At 48.6% G+C, this 22,100-nt stretch overlaps 1 protein-coding gene across 1 annotated transcript in view; it reads right to left on the bottom strand.

Annotated features, from left to right (window-relative positions):
- Positions 1–22,100, bottom strand: part of znrf1 (zinc and ring finger 1) — a 333,603-nt gene that overhangs the window by 4,205 nt on the left and 307,298 nt on the right. The window contains exon 4 of the mRNA XM_038806903.1: positions 18,423–18,521. Within this exon, the coding sequence (XP_038662831.1) occupies positions 18,464–18,521 (58 nt within the window). The 3' untranslated portion in view covers positions 18,423–18,463. The remainder of the gene's footprint in view (positions 1–18,422; positions 18,522–22,100) is intronic.

Below are 22,100 nucleotides of genomic sequence, written 5' to 3' on the forward strand. Positions count from 1 at the left end.
CTTGAGAAAATAAGTTATTTTTTATTGTCACTTGTAACAGTGATACCAGCACCATCTGAAACTCCATTGCAGTTGAGGCAGAATTGTTTATTTCCAACACAAAATGTAATAGGGACAATAATAGTAACCTTTATAATCTTTATTATTGTCACAAGTAGGCTTACATCAACACTGCAATGAAGTTACTGTGAAAATCCCGTAGTCACCACACTCCGGCACCTGTTCGGATACACCGAGGGAGAATTCAGAATTTCCAATTCACCTAGCAAGCACGGCTTTTGGGACTTGTGGGAAGAAACCGGAGCGCCCGGAGGAAACCCGCATAGACACAGGAAGAACATGCAGACTCCGCACAGACAGTGACCCAAGACGGGAATCAAACCTGGGTCCCTGGAGCTGTAAAGCAACAGAGCTAACCACCGTACTACTGTGCCACCCACAAAGATAAATAATTACAAAAAATTAGAGCTGGAATGACAAGGTTAGGAATTTTAAATATTAATTTAACACATAATGGGCGGTATTCTCCAATAATGGCGCTATCCCCACGCGAGCATCAAAACGCGGGCGTTTCACCCTGGTCTTTCCTTAAGAAAGTCCAGAGTGATTCTCCTACCTGCAGGGAGCTGGCAGGGCCCCGGAGTGCTCCTCGCAGCTCTGGCTGCGGATACGGGGCCCTGCATTTCCATCCGGATTCTGCGCATGAGCGCGGCGGTGACCGCCCAGTCCAACATGGCGGACTCCTGTTGAACAAAGTAGGTCCCCCCCGAGATTGCGCGTCCCTGCGGATCGGTGCCGCCCGATCGCTTGCCTGGCCGTCTGTGAGCCCCCCCCCCCCCCCCCCACCCCCGGAAGGATTCCCTCGCCCCCCCCATCCCCCACCAGGGCGGCCGTTCTTGACAGGCAAAGCGTGGTTAGAGCCACACCGTCGGGAACTCGGCCAGGTTTCCTGGGAGAATCGCCACGGGGGCCTCTGTCAATGGCCCCCTACCCGCGCCGCGTAGACCGCATGCGTGATTCTCCGGGGACCGGCGAATCATGGGAGTAGCATCGGACCGGATTTCGTCATTGTCGCCCATGCTCCGCCGCCCCGCCGATCGCAATTTCGATACAGAGGCTCGGAGAATCCAGCCCCATGTCCAGATTCTAAAATTATTGTACTAGAGATTAGTATTTCCGTCTCATCTTTTGTTGTAACATCCTCATTGTTCCCTTAACAATCGAAAGAGGGCATCCATTGTTAAGCAGATTAAAGCTTCTTCTTTGACCCTCATCAAACATGGAATCTGCTGTTGAAAGCCATGGTTTGATAATAATCATGATTACGCACACATAGAGGCCGTTCAGACGTTGTGCCCATGCTGGCACTGGTAATTCAGCCAGTCCCACTATCCTATCCTTTCCCTGTAGCCCTGCAATATGATCACTCTTCAGGGGCGAAATTCTCCGACCCCCAGCAGGGTCGGAGAATCGCCTGGGGGCGCCTAAAATCCCGCCCCCACCGTGGCAGAGATTCTCCGCCACCCGGGAAGTGGCGGTGGCAGGAATCTCGCAACTCCGATCGGAGATGCCCCTGCGGTGATTCTCCGGCCCGGATGGGACGAAGTCCCGCCGCTGGGAGGCCTCTCCTGCCGCCGAGGTTTAAACAACCTCTGGAACGGCGGGCTCAGCGGCGCGAGCAGGCCCCCGGGGTCCTGGGGGGGGGCGGGGGGCGATCAAACCCCGGGGGGTGCCCCCACGGTGGCCTGGCCCGCGATCGGGACCGTCCGCCCAGACTCCACCATGGCGGAGGCGGAAGAGAACCCCATATCGCGCATGCGCCGGCAGTGACGTCAGCGGCCACTTGCCGCTGACATCACTGACGGCGCATGCGCGGACCGGCAAAAGTCTTTCGGCCAGCCCGGCTGCCGGGGGCGCCGGGTTTTTGCTCCGGTCTTCTGGTCGCAACCGCTCCGGCGCGGGGCTGGCCCCCAAAGGTGGGGAGAATTCCCCACCTTTGGGGAGGCGCGACCCCTGAGTGCTTGGCGCCACTCCCCTACTCCAGGACCCTCCGTCACGCCGGGTAGGGGAGAATGCCGCCCCAGGTGTTTAGCCAAATCCCTTTTGAAAGCCATAACTGAATCTGTCTCCATCACACTCTCAGGCAATGCATTCCAGGTGTTGCTTATTTTTCCTCAAGTTACTAGTCACAGGTCAATGAAAGTTTGGATGTTGTGCAGGGATTTTGGCAAATATTTTTATTAGTTTCACCAAGTTGAGGCAATGGAAACCAAAGTAATAAATCACACGAGACCCAGGGCACTGGGGCTGCACTGGGCCATGTTTTACTGTGAGCGATGGAGGAAGACCACCATTACATTTACTATAGATATGCTTTGGGATTTTCCACAACACGTACCTTCAACAGTGAAGCCTGAGACATTAACTTGTCTTTCTCCTTTACATACTGTCTGACATAGTCTGCATTTTATTTTTTATTACAAATTTAAAAAACAGCAACAGGCCTTTGCATGCGTGACTGACTGCAGATTATATGTTGTGAATTGCAAATTAAATATGGATAATTAATAACTACGTACTAACCATTTGACAGACACGACTTATTTAGGAAAAATCAGTTGAGTGCTGAAATGTTTCTCATTTTTTTAACAGTTTCATTTTGAGTGCACAGGAAAAATATGTTCAGATTCTTACATTTACCCAGCACTCCTCTGAGCAGAATGTCTCTTTACAGAGGGAAAGGTAGATACTGAACAGAAAATGAAGGGAGTAACATTTGAAGAGAAGGTACATTGGAAAAAAGAATATCAAGAAGGTTATTTGAAGCAGACGAGATGAAGAAGTCTTGAGAATAGAATTGCAGTGGGCAAAGATACAGTGCAGAGGATGGATCTGATAGAGGAGCAGAATAAGTGGGAAGCAACCAATAATTCAACCCTGGAGGAATGGAGAGTGGGGGTCAGCACGTGATTTGGCAGATAGGGTGAACTGTTGAAAGGATTTGAAAATGAGAACTGAATCCAAGTTTACTGGCGCCCAAGGAGCTTGAGGAAGAAAAATATTTTGTCCAAAAATGTAAATCATAATTTAGGGAAGAGAAGAATGAGGCTCATTAATTCCATTTAGTCAAATCCCTCCACCGCCCCCCCCACCCCCAAAGTTAACTGCATTCAAAAATCAACAGAAGTACACCCTTAAAGAATGATGAGGTTTCTTTGTAAAGTGAGATTTCTTCCACTTAAATGTGGTTTTCTAGCCCTTTTCTCCGCAAAGTTGACAGAATGGGTTGCTGACTCACATAGCTCAAATCAAAAGGATGAGAGTGACTATTCCAATGTTTATCCATCACCCACTCACAAACGAGCTGTTAACTGCTGAGTGCCACCTCAAGGTGTCAGCATTTAAATTCACATTTCAGTATGTGGAGACGCTGCCCTCAGCTGAAGCAGCGCACGGTGAAACAGTGATTAGCACTGCTGCTTCAGGGACCCGGGTTCAATTCCGAACTCGGGTGACTGTAGAGTTTGCACTTTCTCCCTGTGCCTGCGTGGGTTTCCTCCGGGTGTTCCAGTGTCCTCCCACAGTCGAAAAGTGGATTGGCCATACTAAATTGCCCCTTAGTGTCCAAAAGGTTAGGCGGGGTTACTGGGTTAGAGGGATAGGGTGGAGGCATGGGGTTATGTAGGGTGCTCTTTCCAAAGGCCGGTGCAGACTCAGACCGAATGGCCTTCTTCGCACTGTAAGTTCTAAGATTCAACCAGCAGAGCATACCAGAGTTCTTTTCAACTAGTCAAATTTGGAAGGACAGTAATGAAGAACCCTTTCAAAATGGCCAGCAAAAGTGAAGGAGAAATAAATGGGGATTCAAACACAATGGTATGGAAAAATATGACTCACAGGCTTCTGCATGTAAATTCTATGTAAAATTTAAAATGTGCTAAATACTGCAGCTCTGTAATCACCCATGTGCTTTTAATCTATCAATATTGATTTCCCATGAGCAATTCACAAAGTGATCCATCCAGATACAATGTAGACAGCACTTATACCAAGTAGGTCATCTACTTTTGCAGGAATCTAACCAGATAGGAATACTGTGAGAAATAATGTTCTAAAATATATTAAATTTAGCTAATTCACATTAGTCACAATTCACAAAATGGAAAATGTTATTTAATTCTATGTGTTCCCTCCAAGTTGTGCAGCACAAAGGCTCCCAAACAGGCTGCACACAAGTTGGCCGTTGAAAGTTAACTGTGCACGCAGCTGCACAATCCTTTTAAAGGATCTGTTCACCTAAACAAATTGGCCATGCACTACAATGAATATTCGGGGGTACATTATCGTGTGCATCTCTTTTGCCCCTCATTATATCATTTTGTGTAAGCTGACACTACTCTGAGCTGCGCAAGGAATACCAAGCAATCAAAAAAGCAGGCCAGTAGCGGACTGACCTCACCGAATGCTGCACATAGCCTATTAAGTTTCAAATGCTGCAGCAAACATTGTGGGGTTTGATGATTCATTGTAATTTGTTTCACCAAGTGTTACATTGATTTAAGACACACATTCATGAGACAAAACTAATTTCTGCTCGGATAAAAATGGTGGAAATTGATACGAAAGGCATTATGAATCACCAAAAAAGCCAAGAGCCATTGCAAAAAATCCATTTAGATATACTTAAAAGTCAGATATCCCTTTAGGTCCTATCTCCCCACTCCACCCCCAGATTTTGATCATTTTAAATTACTTTGTCAAGATAAAAAACAGGGCTGGTTTGGTTTTAGAGTCAGAGTAGAGTTATTAGATTATTTCTAACATTGGGAATAATTTTAACCACAAAATTGGTTGAGCTGGAACTGGGTGGGATGTTAAAAGTCCCAAACATGACCCCAGCCGACCTACTTCCAGTTTTAATGAAGGTGGGACAGGATAAACAGGTGGGTGGTTTATTTAAATACAATAATGGGGATGCCCCATATTAACATGTCTTCCCAATTTAACCCTGGCTGCCCATTATTCCCTGGCCTCAGGGAAACCCAGCAGCTGAAACGAGACTGGACAGCTTTGGGGAAAAGAACAATGAATTTCTAGCACTGCATTTGGGGGACCAGCCCACAAAATTTATCTTCTTTCACCATGAGATATATCTGCCACTGTCACTGAGATCAAGGAGGGGAAGAGGGGAGAGGAGACGAGAAGGGGAGCAGAGGAGAGGAGGGGAGGAGAGGGGAGCCAAGGAGAGGGCAATGTAATCTCAGATCAAATATGTGGAAATTAGTCAAGGTGTGCTAAAAGAAAAAATGGACTGGATTTAAACTAAATGATCTGTTTGAGTTGCTCGCAGAAGCATACACTGTACCTCGGAGCACATGACAATAAACAAATTGTTCTGGAAAATACAGAAAAGGTGTCATTTGAAACATTGAAGTCTGGCAATATCTGGTCTGAGAGGGTACAGGGAAAGAATAAACATTTTAAATAAGACACTTTCCCTGCCCTTGGCGCCTGTCTGTCTCCCGCCCCAGCGCTCAGGTTTTAACAGAAGAGGAAAGTACCCGAGCCACAACAGACATATTTGAGAATAGATTGAATAAATTATTGGAAGAAAAGGAGACCATTTTACATAGAACTGCTGCACCAAATTTGAGAGCTGTTGAAAAACTGCAAAATGTGTGGGATAAGTTTCAAGAGTCAGTATATGCATTTGAATCAAGCAGAAAGAAAGCTAGGATAAGCAGACAGGATTTTGAATATGTCAAAAGAAGAAGATATGGTTTGTTTAACCAGTGCTTTGAGCATATCTCAGTGAAAATTGATCAGATCTACAAGATGATCTGTCAAAATACCAGCGCTCAGGCCCTCCCCCCACCATGCCCCTTTAAGCCCCGTAGCCCATCCCCTATCGGAGGTCCCGATCTTTCCCGCCAAAAAGGTATCAAGTGCGGGCTCCTCCTTCCCCCCACCCACGAGGCAGCAGCAACGAGGAGAGCAGAACGCGAGGGAGCAGCAGCTGGAGAGGTCAGAACGGAGCACAGAGGAAGGAGGACAGAAAACAGAGAACCAGCATCAGGAGAGAAGAGGAGGAGAGAGAGAGAGAGAGAGAACTCGGTCATGGGAAAGGCAAGGCAAGCAGCCGAGTGTAAACTGTAATAGATCTAAAGAAGGCTAGGATTTAAAGTTAAAATGTTAAGGTGGGTCTGAAGGTCCCTACAACCAACCAGACAGCATCCAGAATCACTAATCTTTTTACCTTTCTGTAAAGAGAGTGTTTGCAACTTTAAAAAAAAGTATAATAATAAAATAACAACCTGAAAAAGTGGTTTCTAGTGCTCTGCTGATTGGCTGAGAAACTTCCCTGTTTTTAAAAAAGGGGCAGCACGGTAGCATGGTGGTTAGCGTCAATGCTTCACAGCTCCAGGGTCCCAGGTTCAGTTCCCGGCTGGGTCACTGTCTGTGCGGAGTCTGCACATCCTCCCCGTGTGTGCGTGGGTTTCCTCCGGGTGCTCCGGTTTCCTCCCACAGTCCAAAGATGTGCGGGTTAGGTGGATTGGCCATGCTAAATTGCCCGTAGTGTCCTAAAAAGTAAGGTTAAGGGGGGGATTGTTGGGTTACGGGTATAGGGTGGATACGTGGGTTTGAGTAGGGTGATCATTGCTCGGCACAACATCGAGGGCCGAAGGGCCTGTTCTGTGCTGTACTGTTCTATGAAGCTTACTTCACTTCCTTAATAACGCAGGACCCAGGATATCGATGCTATTAAGGGGTAAGTAGGTAAAATTCTTCGGTGAAGGTATGGGTTATACCGGGGGATAACTTGAAAAGATAGTTTGACCTGAATAGCACCCACCGAAGCCTGCATCGGAGTCAGGGAGTGAGAATCCCTGTTCACCATTTAGAATATTTGCCCTTTTTGGTATAGGGTTAATTTTAAGAAGAGTGGTGAATTTGCAAAAACAAAATCCAAATCTCATATATTACCCTTTCCATCAGACTTTCTTTGCGACTTTGGATTGGGATGTACTGTGATTAATGGGTCAAAACAGCACAGCATACCACTCTCTACAACACATTTGTATGAACATGGCAGGAAACTGCACGTTCTCCTTAACCAATCACCTTGAAAATCATTAGTGAGCAGCATAGAGTCCGAACCAGGAAGTATCAGTTGGAATATCGAATTCAATGTCAAATCAGGCAAAGAAAGCAATCTATGAGGTGGAAGCAAAAATTGGTTTGTGAAAGAGGGAGATAAATGGGACAGATTGGAAGGAAGGAATTGGAAACACTTTTAACTTTAATTTTCAGTGTCAGAGAAGTTGTTTGGCAGTAATTAAGATTTTTCACATCATTAAAGATTTAATTATATTGGAATAGACAATCCCAACCTTTTGGTAGGTTACAGATCACTAGCACAGTAATGTCATATTGGATTGGATTAGTTTGTCACGTGTACCGAGGTACAGTGAAAAATATTTTCCAGCGTGCAGCTCAAACAGATCATTTAGTACATTAAAAGAAAATACTTAAGTGGGCAACACAAGGTTTACATCGGGTGAAGTATATAGGAGTGCAGTATTAATCAAGTAAGATAAAAGAGAAAGGTTAGTGTTAGTGTTAGAATTAAGTTTTAAGAGATTAGTATGGTTATACGAGATGTAAGAGGATCTGTGTGAGAGAGCTTGCAGAGAGTCGCCACGCTCCGGCGCCATCTTTGATCTGCGTTTGTTGCAAGTATTTCAATACGGAGTCTCTCAGCGAGATACCATTCTTGTACTTAAGGAGGAGCAAAAGGCAGCTTGGACAGCAACTTCCCAATTTTTGCATTTTAATTGGGTTATGTGATAGCTGGAAGTTTTTGCCTAATTTACAATTTACCATAAAATCGAGGTCAATAAACAGAATGTTTTAAAGAGTGAACATGAGAATAGGAGTTCAGAAGAATGAGGGGAGATCTCAAAAAAACCTATAAGATTCTAAGAGGATTATACTGAGTAGATGCAAGAAGGATGTTCCCGATGGTGGGGTATCAAAACTAGAGGTCACAGTCTGAGGATACGGGGTAGACCATTTAGGACAGAGAGTGGTCAGCCTGGGGAATTCATTACCAGAGGAAGTAGTTGAGACCAAAATATTGTGGGAGCGGTCGAATGGCCATGCTGTGCCCGAAAATCAGCGTGGCTGATAGAAGCTGGGAGACCCTGCTCCCGGGATCTACCCGGCTCACAACGCCTCGCGACAGCTAACACAATCTCATAAGACGTTGTGATGTAAACCCTTCCCATTGTGGGCGGGATAACTTTTTGGCAAATCTGCATATCTAGCGAGACAGCTAGTCTCACTTCAATATGCAGCTTCCCAAGGTATCCGAGGCATTGGGATCTACTCCCTTCGCCTCGGAGACCTCAGCGAGTGCCATTCAGTACTGGTCTCTACAAATAGGGACCAGATGGAACGGCATGTGAGGGTTTCCCATGGGATCTGAGGTCCACAGGTGCATGCAGGGTGGTGCCCTGGCAATGTCACCTGGGTGCCAGCTTGGCACTGCCAAGGTGCTCAGGTGGCACTAAGCTGGCTGGGTCACTGCCAGGGTGCCAAGCTGGCATTTTTTGCGCAGTGTCAATCGAGCCAGGGGTGCCCTGCACGGATGTTTCGGGAGGACGGGGATCCTCCCATAGTCTGTTGGGGATTGGGGGTTGTGCCATTTAAAAATGGCGTCCCAATCTCTAGCTACACTGAGGAGTTCTGGCGAGCGGAGCTCCTAACTGCAGATTGCGGGGCTACCGGCGGCCTTGGCCGCGCATTCCCTGTTGAGGCCCCGTATCGAACCCGAGTGCTATTTACTTGGTGTTTCTTGGCGCTGCGAGTGCCGGGAAACGCGGGGTTAAAGATGCTTGCTATGGGACTTGGTTCTCATTTAGTAAAATTGTGTCCTATATGTTTTCAAGAAGCAGTTAGATACAGCACTTGGGGCAAAGCGGATCAAAGGATGGGGGGGTTTGGGGGAGAGGAAATATTGGGAGTAGGCTATTGAGTTACATGATTAGCCATGATCGTAATGAATGGTGGAGCAGGCTTGAAGGGCCGAATGGCCTCCTCCTGCTCCTATTTTCTATGTTTCTATTCACAGCTGTAACACATGTTCATACCTTATTCCATAACAATATCCACGGTGTCAATTCACATCTACTTTAATATATTGTATTTGTTATTCTGGATTCATTCTCTTGGACAGATTGGGTTGGCACTTTGCTGAACATCTGCTCTGACTACAACTTCTACCTCCCCTCACATTAACTCTCCCAGTCATTCCCACTCTGACCTACCTGCACTGCTCCAATGAAGTTTAATGCATGCTGTAAGAACAGCACAGACTTCATGAAATTCAGATTTTTACTGTAACCATGATTTTTTTCCCACAGCAGTGTGAGGGTCTTGTCACAGGTCAGGGTAAAGAGGATGGAGCAAACTGCGTTTGGGTAGGAGCTACCTTCGTTAGAGTAAATGGGAGGAGTTTCAGTCTATGGTGTGGCTTTGTACTTCTGCTCATCTCATGACTGGTGAATCTATTTTGTTGCTAGCATTTTAAAAAATTTATATCTGCTGCCGTTGCAATTTGGATTTTTTTTGTTTATTCTCCCTTATTTTCTCTCAATAGTGCCAACCAACAATTTATAGAGCGTTTTGTCCTTATATCACGGCAGCATTTCACTGACAATCTTTTTTATCATTTGAATTTTTCTATTAAAACAACTGCAGATTATTTAACTCAATCCCCTCCAACTTTACCAAAGTGCCCATCCAGCTTGCAGTCTTCAGTGCTGCCCCTCTGTTCACACAACTAACTGGTCATTTCTCTTTCCAGGTCCCACTGGTCTGTTGGGTATTTCTAACATTTTTGGATATCGGAGTTTTGACTTATTTGTTCAGCAGCTACCTTGGTTGTTTGCTCGGATCCAGTCGAATACCCAATGTGTCATATCCATGAAGCTCCACTATATACAAAGTGCACTACACTGGACTCAGAATACGCTACATTTTCTGCTGCCAGAATAAAAGCTTGCAGGATAATCAGGTCTTTCCTTTTTAAAAAAAATATATTTATTCAAGTTTTCAGTCGATTTTCAACAAATCCCCCTACAGGAAAAAAGAAACAAGAACACAACGTGCAAGAATTATACATAGGGATTTCCCCAAAATACAATAGCCCCCATATAAGAACAGGAAACACCCCAACGCTACCCCACGAGGAAGCCAAACTCCCCCCCCCCCCCCGGTTGCTGCTGCTGCTGACCTCCTCCTAACACTCCGCGAGAAAGTCTAGGAACGGTTACCACCGCCTGAAGAACCTCTGCACAGACCCTTCAGGGTATAAACGCTGATATACCCCCAAACTCCCTAAGGATCCGCATGACCTCCGTCATCCCCTCCACTGGGTCCGCAACATATAACAACAGGTCATCGGCATACAACGACACCCGGTGTTCCTCTCCCCCCCCGAACCAATCCTCTCCAGTTCCTGGACCCCCTCAGTGCCATGGCCAATGGCTCAATTGCCAGTGCAAACAAGGGGGATAAGGGACACCCCTGCCTCGTCCCCCGGTACAACCGAAAGGACTCCGACCTCCGCCGGTTCGTAGTCAAACTCGCCACAGGGGCTTTGTATAGTAGCCTAACCCAACCTATGAATCCTTCCCCGAACCCAAACCTCCGCAGCACTTCCCAGAGATACTCCCACTCCACCCGATCGAAGGCCTTCTCCACATCCATAGCCGCCACTACCTCAGCTTCCCCCTCCACCGAGGGCATCATAATCACATTGAGGAGCCTCCGCACATTAGTATTCAGCTGCCTACCCTTCACAAATCCCGTCTGGACCTCATGAATCACCCCCAGGACACAGCACTCAATTCTTGTGGCCAAAACCTTCACCAGCAACTTAGCATCAACATTGAGGAATGAGATCGGTCTATACAACCCACATTGCAATGAATCCTTGCCCCGCTTCAAAATCAAAGAAATCAGCGCCCTGGACATTGTCGGGGGCAAGATCCCCTCCTCCCTCGCCTCGTTAAAAGTTCTCACTAGCAACGGGCACAGCAGGTCCACGTATTTCCTGTAAAATTCAACCGGGAACCCATCGGCCCCGCGGCCTTCCCAATCCTTTAACCAGCTCCTCCAGCCCAATCGGTGCCCCCAGCCCAACCACCTGCTCCTCCACCCTTGGGAACCTCAGCTGATCTCGGAATCGTCACATCCCCTCCTCCCCAACCGGGGGCTCAGACATATACAGAGCCTCATAGAAGTCCCTAAATACTTTGTTTATTTTCACCGCACTCCGCACCGTGTTCCCCCTTTGTCTCTAACTCCACCAATCTCCCTCGCCGCCTCCCTCTTACGAAGCTGATGTGCCAGAATCCGACTCGCCTTCTCCCCATACTCATGTGCCGCCCCTTGCGCTTTTCTCCACAGTGCCTCTACTTTCTCCGTAGTCAGTAAGTCGAATTCCGTTTGGGAGTTCCGTCGCTTCCTAAGTAGCCCTTCCTCGGGGCCTCTCCATAGTTCCTGTCCACCCTTAATATCTCCCTCACCATTCCCTCTCTCTCCCTCCTCTCTCTCTTCTCCCTATGGGCCTTAATGGAAATGAGCTCTCCCCTAACCACCGCCATCAATGCCTCCCAGACTACCCCCACCTGCACCTCCCCATTGTCATTGGCCTCCAAGTATCTTTCGATACACCCCAGAACCTGCCCGCACACCTCCTCATCCGCCAACATTCCCACATCGAGGCGCCACAACGGGCGCTGGTCCCTCTCCTCCCCCAGCTCCAGCTCCACCCAATGCGGGGCATGGTCCGAGATGGCTATGGCCGAATATTCCGTTCCCTCCACTTTCGGGATTAGTGCCCTACTCATGATGAAAAAAATCTATCCGGGAGTAGGCTTTATGAACGTGGGAAGAAAAGGAAAATTCTCTGGCCACCGGCCTAGCAAACCTCCATGGATCCACTCCCCTCCATCTGGTCCATAAACCCCCTAGGCACCCTGGCCGCAGCCGGCCTCCTACGCATCCTGGACCTAGAACAGTCCAGTGCTGGGTCCAGCACCGTATTGAAGTCTCCCCTCCCCCCCCCCCCCCCCCCCCCCTCCCATTATCAAGCTTCCTATCTCCAGATCCGGAATCCGACCCAACATGCGTTTCATAAATCCGGCATCATCCCAGTTCGGGGCATATACATTCACCAGCACCACCCACACCCCCTACAACCTACCACTCACCATCACATACCGACCTCCATTATCCGCCACGATATTCAGTGCCTCAAACGACACTCGCTTCCCCACCAGAATCGCCACCCCTCTATTCTTCGCATCTAACCCCGAGTGAAAGACCTGCCCAACCCACCCCTTTCCCAGCCTAACCTGATCTGCCACCTTCAGATGCATCTCCTGGAGCATAACCACGTCTGCCTTCAGTCCCTTTAAGTGCGCGAACACCCAGGCCCTCTTGACCGGCCCGTTCAGGCCTCTCACATTCCAAGTTATCAGCCAGAGCAGGGGGCTTCCACCCCCCCCCCCCCCCCCCCCCCCCCCCCCCCCAACTAGCCATCTCCTTTTTTAGGCCAGCCACGTGCCCGCGCCTCCCGCGCCCTCCAGTCTCCCAGGCGGCGGACCCCCGCCCCGACTCCCTCTCCTACCTCCAGCTCTCCTTTGGCCAATGCAGCAGCAACCCAGTTCTCCCCCCCCAGCTAGATCCTCATCTAGCCATTTTGCTCCCCGCATGGCACTCCCGTAAGTCAGCTGACTCCTGCTGACCCCGGCCTTTCCTGCCATTCCAACGACCTTCCCAGTGTGAGAATCCCCCCACCTCCCCCTGCGCTCCTCTCCAGCGCCGCCCTTCCCCCCCGGCCCCGCCCCCTTTCTTCCCTAGCGCGGGAAAGAGCCCGCGCTTTCCACCCAAGTCGGCCACGCCCCCTCTGGCGCAGCTCCCTTTTTTGCGGCCTATCCCCAACTCCCCATCCCCGGGCCTCCAACCCCACTCTTCCTCCGCGGGGCCCTGCCCCTCCAACTCCGACGCCCACCCTCTCACACAGCACTCACATCAAATCCATTCATCCCACCCCACCCAGCACCAAACAAAGATAGAACATTCCCAAAACACAGTAAACCCCATAAGCCCCCCCCCCCCCCCCCCCCCCCACGACAAACCCTCAGTTCAGTTCAAGTCCAACTTTTCAGACTGAATAAAGGTCTATGCCCCATCTAGCGTCTCAAAGTAGTGGTGTCGATCCTGAAATGTGACCCACAATCGTGCTGGCTGCAGCATCCCGAACTTCACCCCCTTCCGATGGAGAACCGCCTTAGCCCGATTGAAACCAGCTCTCCGCACTCCAGTCCTGGTAGATTCGGATCTCCGTATTCTCCCACCTGTTGCTCCGTTCTTTTTTGGCCCATCTGAGGACGCACTCCCTGTCCATGAAGCGGTGGAACCTCACCACTACAGCCCTTGGCGGCTCCTTGGCTTTGGGTCTCCTTGCCAGGACTCGATGAGCCCCCGTCCAGCTCCAGGGGCCTTGGGAGAGCTCCCGCGCCCATCAGCGAGTTGAGCGTCGTGACCACATATGCCCCGGCATCGGACCAATCCATTCCCTCAGGGAGACCCAGAATCCGAAGGTTCTTCCTCCTTGACCGATTCTCCAGGTCCTCAATTTTTCTTGCCACTTCTTGTGTAGCGCCTCGTGCACCTCCACCTTCACCGCCAAGCCCAAGATCTCGTCCTCGTTCTCTGAGACTTTTTGCCGCACCTCCCGGATCGCCGCCCCTTGGGCCTTCTGGGTCTCCACAAGCTTCTCGAACAACGCCTTCATTGGCGCTAGCATTTCTGCCTTCAGCTCCGCAAAGCAGCGTTTGAGGAACTCTTGCTGCTCCTGTGACCATTGCGCCCACGCTGCCTGGTCTCCTCCCGCCGCCATCTTGCTTCTCCTCCCTCGCACTTTTCGCTGCACTGAAATCACTTTCTTGACTGCTCCACTCATGGTCCAATCCATAGTGCCAGGGGAACCATACCGTCACCTTCCCACACTGGGAACCATCGAACAAATGCCGTTGGGGCCCCTCAAAAGAGCCCAAAAGTGCGTTCCTGGCGGGAACTGCCGAACGTGCGACCTACCTCGGCATAGCCGCAACCGGAAGTTCCGATAATCAGGTCTTTTCAACAACCAGACTCTGAAAACCTCTTTGAGCTTCTGTTCCACAAATGGGCGTGGACTTTGCACTTGCAGCGATACTGCCAGCGCAATCAGATGCTATTTTCTTTCCTCGGGCGGGATTCTCCGACCCACCGCCGGGTCGGAGAATTGACAGGGGGCGGCATGAAACCCGCCCCGCCACCGCCCCCCCCCCCAGCGCTTCTCCGCTCCGCAATGGGCCGAGCGGCCGCCCGTTTTCAGCCAGTCCCACTGACGTAAATTACACAAGGTTCTTACCGGTGGGACCTGGCTCTGCGAGTGGCCTGTGGAGTCCTCGGGGGGATCTGGCCCCCGGGGGGGGGGCACGGTGGCCTGGCCCGCGACCGGGGCCCACTGATCTGCCGGCGGGCCTGTGCCGTGGGAGCACTCTTTCCCTCCGCGCCGGCTGCTGTAAAGCTCCGCCATTGCCGGCGCGGAGAACACCCCCCGCACATGCGCTGGGATCACGCCAGCGGTTCTGGGAACACGCTGGCGTTCCTGCGCATGCGCCAACTTTCACCGGCAGGCGGAGGCCCTTCGGCGCCGATTGGCGCGGCGCCAATCACTCCAATCAGCGCCGGCCAAGTCCCTGAAGGTGCGGAGGATTCCGCATTTTCCGGGCGGCCCGATACCGGAGTGGTTCTCACCACTCTTAGGCACCGGTACGGCCCGCCCGCCGGATTCCGGAGAATCCCGGCCCTCGTTTATTCATGGGACGTGGGCTTCACTGGCTGGGCCAGTGTTTACTGCCCTCTGAACGGAGTGGCTTGCTGGGCCATTTCAGAGGGTATTTAAGAGTCGACCACATTGCTGTGGATCTGGAGTAACATGTAGGACAGACCAGGCAAGGATGGCAAATTTCCTTCCCTAAAGGACATTAGTGAACCAGATGGGTTTTTACAACAATCAGCATGGTCATCCTCAGACTTTTTTAATTTCAGATTTTTTTATTGATTTCAAATTTCACCATCTTGCTTGGTAGGATTTGAACCCGGTCCTCCCCAGAGTATTACCCTGGATTGATGGATTACTAGTCTAATGACAATACCACAACACCACCTCCTCCCCCAAAGTAATCGCTCATAGGTTGTCTGCATGACTTTTGATGTAAGCTGGCATTTTTGGTAGAGGGCTACTGAAAACCATAGTGCCAATATTGAATGTGCAGCACTGCAACCGCTGGAGACATGGTACATTTGTTGAGCTGGCTGTCCAATACATCTTAGAAGTCAAATAATTAGCCATATGTTTTCTGGTCAGTGCTTTTCTCATTTTACACTGTAAGACTGAAGAATTATTACAATAAACGGTTAAGAGATTACATGTTTCCGTTTACATGAGGTATGATACCGTCTAAATGTTTTAAGTCTATTGCAATATTCTGCACTTTGAGCACAATTTCTCAGACTGTAGTTATTAAACTGGATTGTCATCACTGATTAATGCAACACCATTTTCTTGGATTTCACTGCCATTTTATGGCCATTTCATAGCACATGGCTGTATCTCACAGTGAAGTTCAATAACATTAAACCAATTTGAGTGACAAACACATAATAAACAATTAAAACAAATGGCATTTAAATTGAGGCCTCTGAGGTAATCAGATTTGTGTCGGTCTACAGCCAGTAATCCTCCATATCACAAATGCCTTGCCTTTTCACTAACATGTTACATCGGCTGCTGTGCATATTTTTCTTTTGATTGTAATGTATCGTTAGGCATTTGCACTTGTGTAAAACCCGTAGTACCACAGTGCTGAATGTAGGTTAAACGCGAAAGAGTAGGGATATGCCAAGACTGGCTATGGGAGGGGGGTGGAGGGGTCTATTTTTGACAAACTATCCTGGCAGCCCAGGCATTTTTATGTTTGTCTGAAAGCCCATGTAAATCCCATGGTAACACTAGCTCAGTATGAGAGAACACCTAGGTACTGACATGGTCATATCAAAGCTAAGGGTCCGTAGCAGCTCTTACCCACAAGATGTTGTTTGAGGACCACTATTGTAAAGCAAATAAATGAACCCACTGCTGTTGATACATTGTACATTGTGCAGCACGGTAGCATGGTGGTTAGCATAAATGCTTCACAGCTCCAGGGTCCCAGGTTCGATTACCGGCTGGGTCACTGTCTGTGTGGTGTCTGCACGTCCTCCCCGTGTGTGCGTGGGTTTCCTCCGGTTTCCTCCCACAGTCCAAAGATGTGCGGGTTAGGTGGATTGGCCATGCTAAATTGCCCATAGTGTCCTAAAAAAGTAAGGTGGGGGTTGTTGGGTTACGGGTATAGGGTGGATACGTGGGTTTGAGTAGGGTGATCATGGCTCGGCACAACATCGAGGGCCGAAGGGCCTGTTCTGTGCTGTACTGTTCTATGTTCTATATACTGCTGGCAAGCATGAACTTTCTTTTCCATGTTTTGCCCATCATAACTAATCTCATGTCAGTTATAATCTAGCAGTTAAATTAGAAACCTAGGGCGTGATTCTGCCAAAATATTTCAAAGTTAATCAGTGGCGGTTTTTTCAGGGAGTTTAGCCCACAAGTAGAGGGTGCGATTCTCCAGAAGCGTTGGGCTCTCGCTTGAGTGCAATGCAGCCAGAGAATGCTGGGAGGGCCCTCCAGCGAGCCTTCCAACAGGCTCCGCGCCTCCCAGAAGATCCGCAAGACGTTGGAGTCGGGCGGGACCAAATGACGCTTGTGGAAGTAGGTCGTAAACAAAGTACGACCTACCTGCGCGACATCCACCGGCCTCCTCAGTGAGCCTGCAGCCGGGCACTGATCAGTGCTGGTCCACATAAACGTGGACGATGCAGAATGGCACCCGGGGATCTCCTGGGCCACTGGAAACCTCTAAGTGCAGAGTTGCTCTCTGGCCCCTCTTCAGGTCCCCAAGCCCCCTTACAGCATCTCCCTCCTCCCATCTAGGACCCCCACCCATCACTCCCCTAACCTCCCGGTGGCCCCTACTTACCTTCCCTGCACTCCTCCACCATTCAAATCCTCCCATTCACCCTTGTTTCATGGGCATGGCACCCCCTCGCCCACTGACCCTTGGCAATGCCACCTTGGCACCTTTCACTGCCACCCAGAGTGTGCTCCTACCAGGGTGGCAGTGCCCAAGGTGCCAGCTGGGCAGTGCCAAGGGGGACTTGCACTTACCCCGATCACCCAGGGGCCTCCGATAACCCGGGAGCTGTTCCACCTGGTCCACGTCTGTGTGGACCAGCAATGATTGGCGCCTGGCTGCAGCTTCCCTGGGGAGGCCAGGAAATCAAGGGAGACCGGTGGATGCCAGGCAGATAGGTTGTAAGTAGGTTTACGACCTACTTCCGCGAGCGTCATTCGGTCCCACCCATTTGGAGCAGAGTTCCGACTCTGACATCTCGCGGGACTCCGGTGAATCTTGCGAGGCGTGGAGCCTATCGAGAAGCTCGCTGCAGGGCTCCAGGATTCTCTGGTACTTTGTGCTCTCGCTTGAGAATCACGCCATAGAAAATAGGGGCAGGAGGAGGCCATTTGGCCCTTAAAGCCCGCTCCACTATTCATTATGATCATGGCTGATCATCCAACTCAATGGCCTAATCCTGCTTTCCCCCCATATCCGTTGATCCTCTTCGCCCTAAGTGCTATATTTAACTGCTTCTTCAAAACATGTAATGTTTTGGCCTCAACTACTTCCTGTGGTAATAAATGCCACAGGCTCACCAATCTCTGGGCCAGCATGGTAGCACAGTGGTTATCACTGTTGTTTTACAGCTCCAGGGTCCCAGGTTCGATTTCTGGCTTGGGTCACTGTCTGTGTGGAGTCTGCGCATTCTCCCAGTGTCTGCGTGGGTTTCCTCTGGTTGCTCCGGTCTCCTCCCACAAATCCCGAAAGACGTGCTGTTAGGTAAATTGGACTTTCTGAATTCTCCCTCTGTGTGCCCGAACAGGCGCCGGAATGTGGTGACTAGGGGCTTTTCACAGTAACGTCATTGCAGTGTTAATGTAAGCCTACTTGTGACAATAAAGATTATTATTATCTCCGGGTGAAAACGTTTCTCATCTCTGTCCTAAGCTTGCTCGAATATCACCTTCGGGAAAACATCCTTTCACATTCACTGGGCTGTATGGGAAAAATATTGGCAAACTGAACAGTTTTTTTGCTATGTCATGATAATGGAAAGATTAATTTACAAATCTATCTTCTTACCTTTTAACAGAAGGCTATAAGCAGCTGCAGGCCAGGAGGGGTCAGTCTGAAGGGTGTTCTGGACATGATCTGTTCACTTCAAACCATGAATCTATACAGCTGAGGGGAGGAAAGAAAACTTGAATAACTTAAAATGTACAGGTTTAACAAATAAGCCATGCTCACAAATGTCTTCAGTAATGGAGAATGCGCAATATGCTGCAACAAATATTAGAATTAGCATTTAACACTTATTTCCAGATACAAACTGAATTGCAAAGAGCTTGAAACCAAAACCTAAACTGGTGCCACAAAGTATATTTAACCAGCATTATCTGATTATTTAAAATACATTTCCACTGTCCTTCAGCACAACCATTTAAACGGATAACATGTTGGAAATTGTCACGTAACAGTTTTATGTATGTACACATAAGGCGATTTTAAAATTTTCTTGGGACTGTACATAAAAGTCACAGAAAGATAACTATTCTGAGGTGGGGGCTGCCGGGTGGTCAATGAGGGATGGGGGGGGGGGGGGGGGGGGAACGACAATGGGGACTGGAAGGGTGCTCAGTACTACAGTTGAATGTGGTTTTAATTCTCGTAACATTTTCTGGGTTACTTTTACTGTAAGATCACCCGAAAGTTGGTGATTTTAATCTTTTTGGAAGGTTCTCATTGCAGGAAAATTGCCCAAAGGAAGTTTGCATTTCCCAGGCAATCGTTACCTGGAGAAGGAGCCTGGAAGTTACAGGTTGTTATTCCAATACGGATCATTGATCCTTCTGGTCAGGACTGTCACCTTTTGCAAGATTTGGAAACCAGGGTGGGGTATGACAGAATTGGAACCTTGGCTTCAGGGCTGAGACTTACTTTGTTGCCAATGAAAAGTCACGTTAAACTTTAACACGTTAATGTCGCCACGTCACGCAAGAGAACATCTTGTCTGATTTTGACGAATGCGAGTCTGACTGAGATAACTAAACACTGCTATGGAATTGTTTGTAGCATATCTCTTTATATGCTACACTCACTCCTCCAAATTCTTCAATAGGGCAGGAGATACAAAAGTATGAGAATACGCATGAACAGACGCAAAAACAGCTTCTTCCCCGCTGTTACCAGACTCCTAAACAACCCTCTTATGAACTGACCTGATTAATACCACACTCCTGTATGCTTCACCTGATGCCAGTGTCTATGTATTTACATTATGTACCTTATGTTGCCCCATTATGTATTTTCTTTTCTTTTCATGTACTTAACGATCTGTTTGAGCTACTCGCCGAAAAATACTTTTCACTGTACCTCGGTAGACGTGACAATAAACAAATCTAAATATATTTCTTTTTTTTAAGTAAATTTAGAGTATCCAATTATTTTTTTCCAATTAAGGGGCAATTTAGTGTGGCCAATCTACCTATCCTGCACATCTTTGGTTTATGGGGCGAAACCCACGCAAACGGGGAGAATGTGCAAACTCCACATGGACAGTGACCCAGAGCTGGGATCGAACCTGGGACCTCGGTGGCGTGAGGCAGCAGTGCTAACTACTGTCCCACTGTGCTCTAAATCCAAATATTTTTCTTACAAAGGTTCAACAGCAGAAGAAAATCACTTTTTCCACAACCATGTACAATACACAATCACAGATTTGACTTAATTTATTCTGAGAGGGGAAGTCTATAGAAATATCACTGATGGCTGTCCAGTGACACTTCAGAATATTTGTTCATACCCAATGCTTGCATTCTTCAATCCCAGCCTGTTTTTCAGACAGTTGTTACAGGCACTCAAGTCTCATGCAGTGACCGATCCTCTCAATCTACACATTTCACTACAACCTATCGACTTGACAACCTGATATGTACGCAGCTCCTTTCAAGAAGTTAAATTAACACAGTAGTAACATCTTTTATAGGAAAGTACACCTTAAATAGTAAGATGTCAAATGGAGTAGAGGAATAGAAGGACGTTGGGCATATTGCAATGGATCTGATCTAGTATGACAAAAATGGTTGTTCATGATGGCAGATGGTTATTAATAACTAAACGCTGCATCAATGCATTCCACACATTACATCTGAAACTTCAATTTGAAAACAGGAAGCCAGGTCACAATGCTAATTTAGATTTTATTTTACAAAGTGCTGGATAAGCTCAGTAGATCTGGCAGCATCTGTGGGGAGAAACAGAGTTAGTGTTTTGAGTCCAATACGACACTTCTTTGGAACAATGCTAATTTCCTGATTTTAAATTACACACTCAGTTTCTCCAAGATATTTGGTAAAAAAACATTCATCTATGTTGTGGCCCGGACTGGACATCTGCAGTGCAGTACTACCTGGATACATTGCATCAGTGTTAGTTTACAGATTTAGCACATTATTACGCAGGGGAGTTGTACCAACAGAGTGGTATATTACATAATGAGGCATATGGGCAAAACCATTGATCACAGCTACTTATTGACCTATATAAGCAATCTTTTAAGATTAAATGTGCAAATCAGGCTAACAGATAGTGAATCACAGTTGCAAAATAATATGGTGCTTTGGTAGAACATTCACATAAACACAGTGCATTGAAACTTGGCTGTGACAAAGGTTTGGAATAAAGATTTCTGATACTGTACCTATAATGTATTAAACAATTTACAATATTTGGCTTCCACAAGGTCCAACTTTAACAGGAAAAGGGTGCGGTGGCAGATGTTGTAGCCTTCGCCTCATTGATCGCCCAAAGGCGGATCCTGTTAGGGTGGAGATCAACCTCTTCACCCTGTGCCCTGGCGTGGCGGGGGGGCCTGCTGGAATTCTTGACTCTTGAAAGGGTCAAATTTGAACTGATGGGAAGGATGGAGGGGTTCTACAATTCATGGGCGTTATTCATTATGCACTTTCGAGAATTGTATCACATCGAACATTAAGGGGGCTGGGAGTCCAAGGTGTACAGGAGTTGGTGGTCTTTTGAACAGATGACAGACAGCATGTGCTTCTGGAGGTTCCACCTCAACAAGTGGGCCATATGCACCTTGTGCCACGACCTCGCAGACTGGGCACCACGTGGAGGAGGAGGATATCTGCCCCGGGTGGATGTCAATGTCACCGCAACACTGAACTTCTACACCTCAGGATCATTCCAGGGCTCGAGCGGGGCTTGTAGAATCTCACAAGCTGCAACCCACAAGTGCATCCATGGAGTCATGGATGCTCCGTTTGTTCTGGCAGCGAACTATATAAACTTTGACATGAACCATGCCCAACAAGATGCCTGGGCAGCAGGATTCTCCGTCATTGACAGCTATATCCTGGGGCAGTCGGACGTCCCCAGCCTCTTTGAGGACCACCCCAGGATGGACGATTGGCTCTTGGGGGAGAAGGGGTACCCGATGAGGACCTGGCTAATCACGCCAATATGGGGGCTGGTGACCGATGCAGAGACTCAATATAACAAGGCCCATCCGGCCACCCAGGCTGTCATTGAGCAGTGCATCGGACTCCTCGAGATGGAGTTCTGATGTCTCAACCGCTCCGATGGTGCTCAGCAGTACACATTTCAGAGGGTCTCCTGATTTGTGGTGGTCCGCTATGTCCGCCACAATCTGGCACAGGAACCGGGCGACGTGCTGGAGGGCGGAGGAGAAGTAACATGTGGCCACCTCGGAAGAGGAAGTCGCGAACGTGCAGGACCGTG

The sequence above is a fragment of the Scyliorhinus canicula genome, chromosome 9, assembly GCF_902713615.1.
Source record: "Scyliorhinus canicula chromosome 9, sScyCan1.1, whole genome shotgun sequence".
Classification (NCBI taxonomy): domain Eukaryota; kingdom Metazoa; phylum Chordata; class Chondrichthyes; order Carcharhiniformes; family Scyliorhinidae; genus Scyliorhinus; species Scyliorhinus canicula.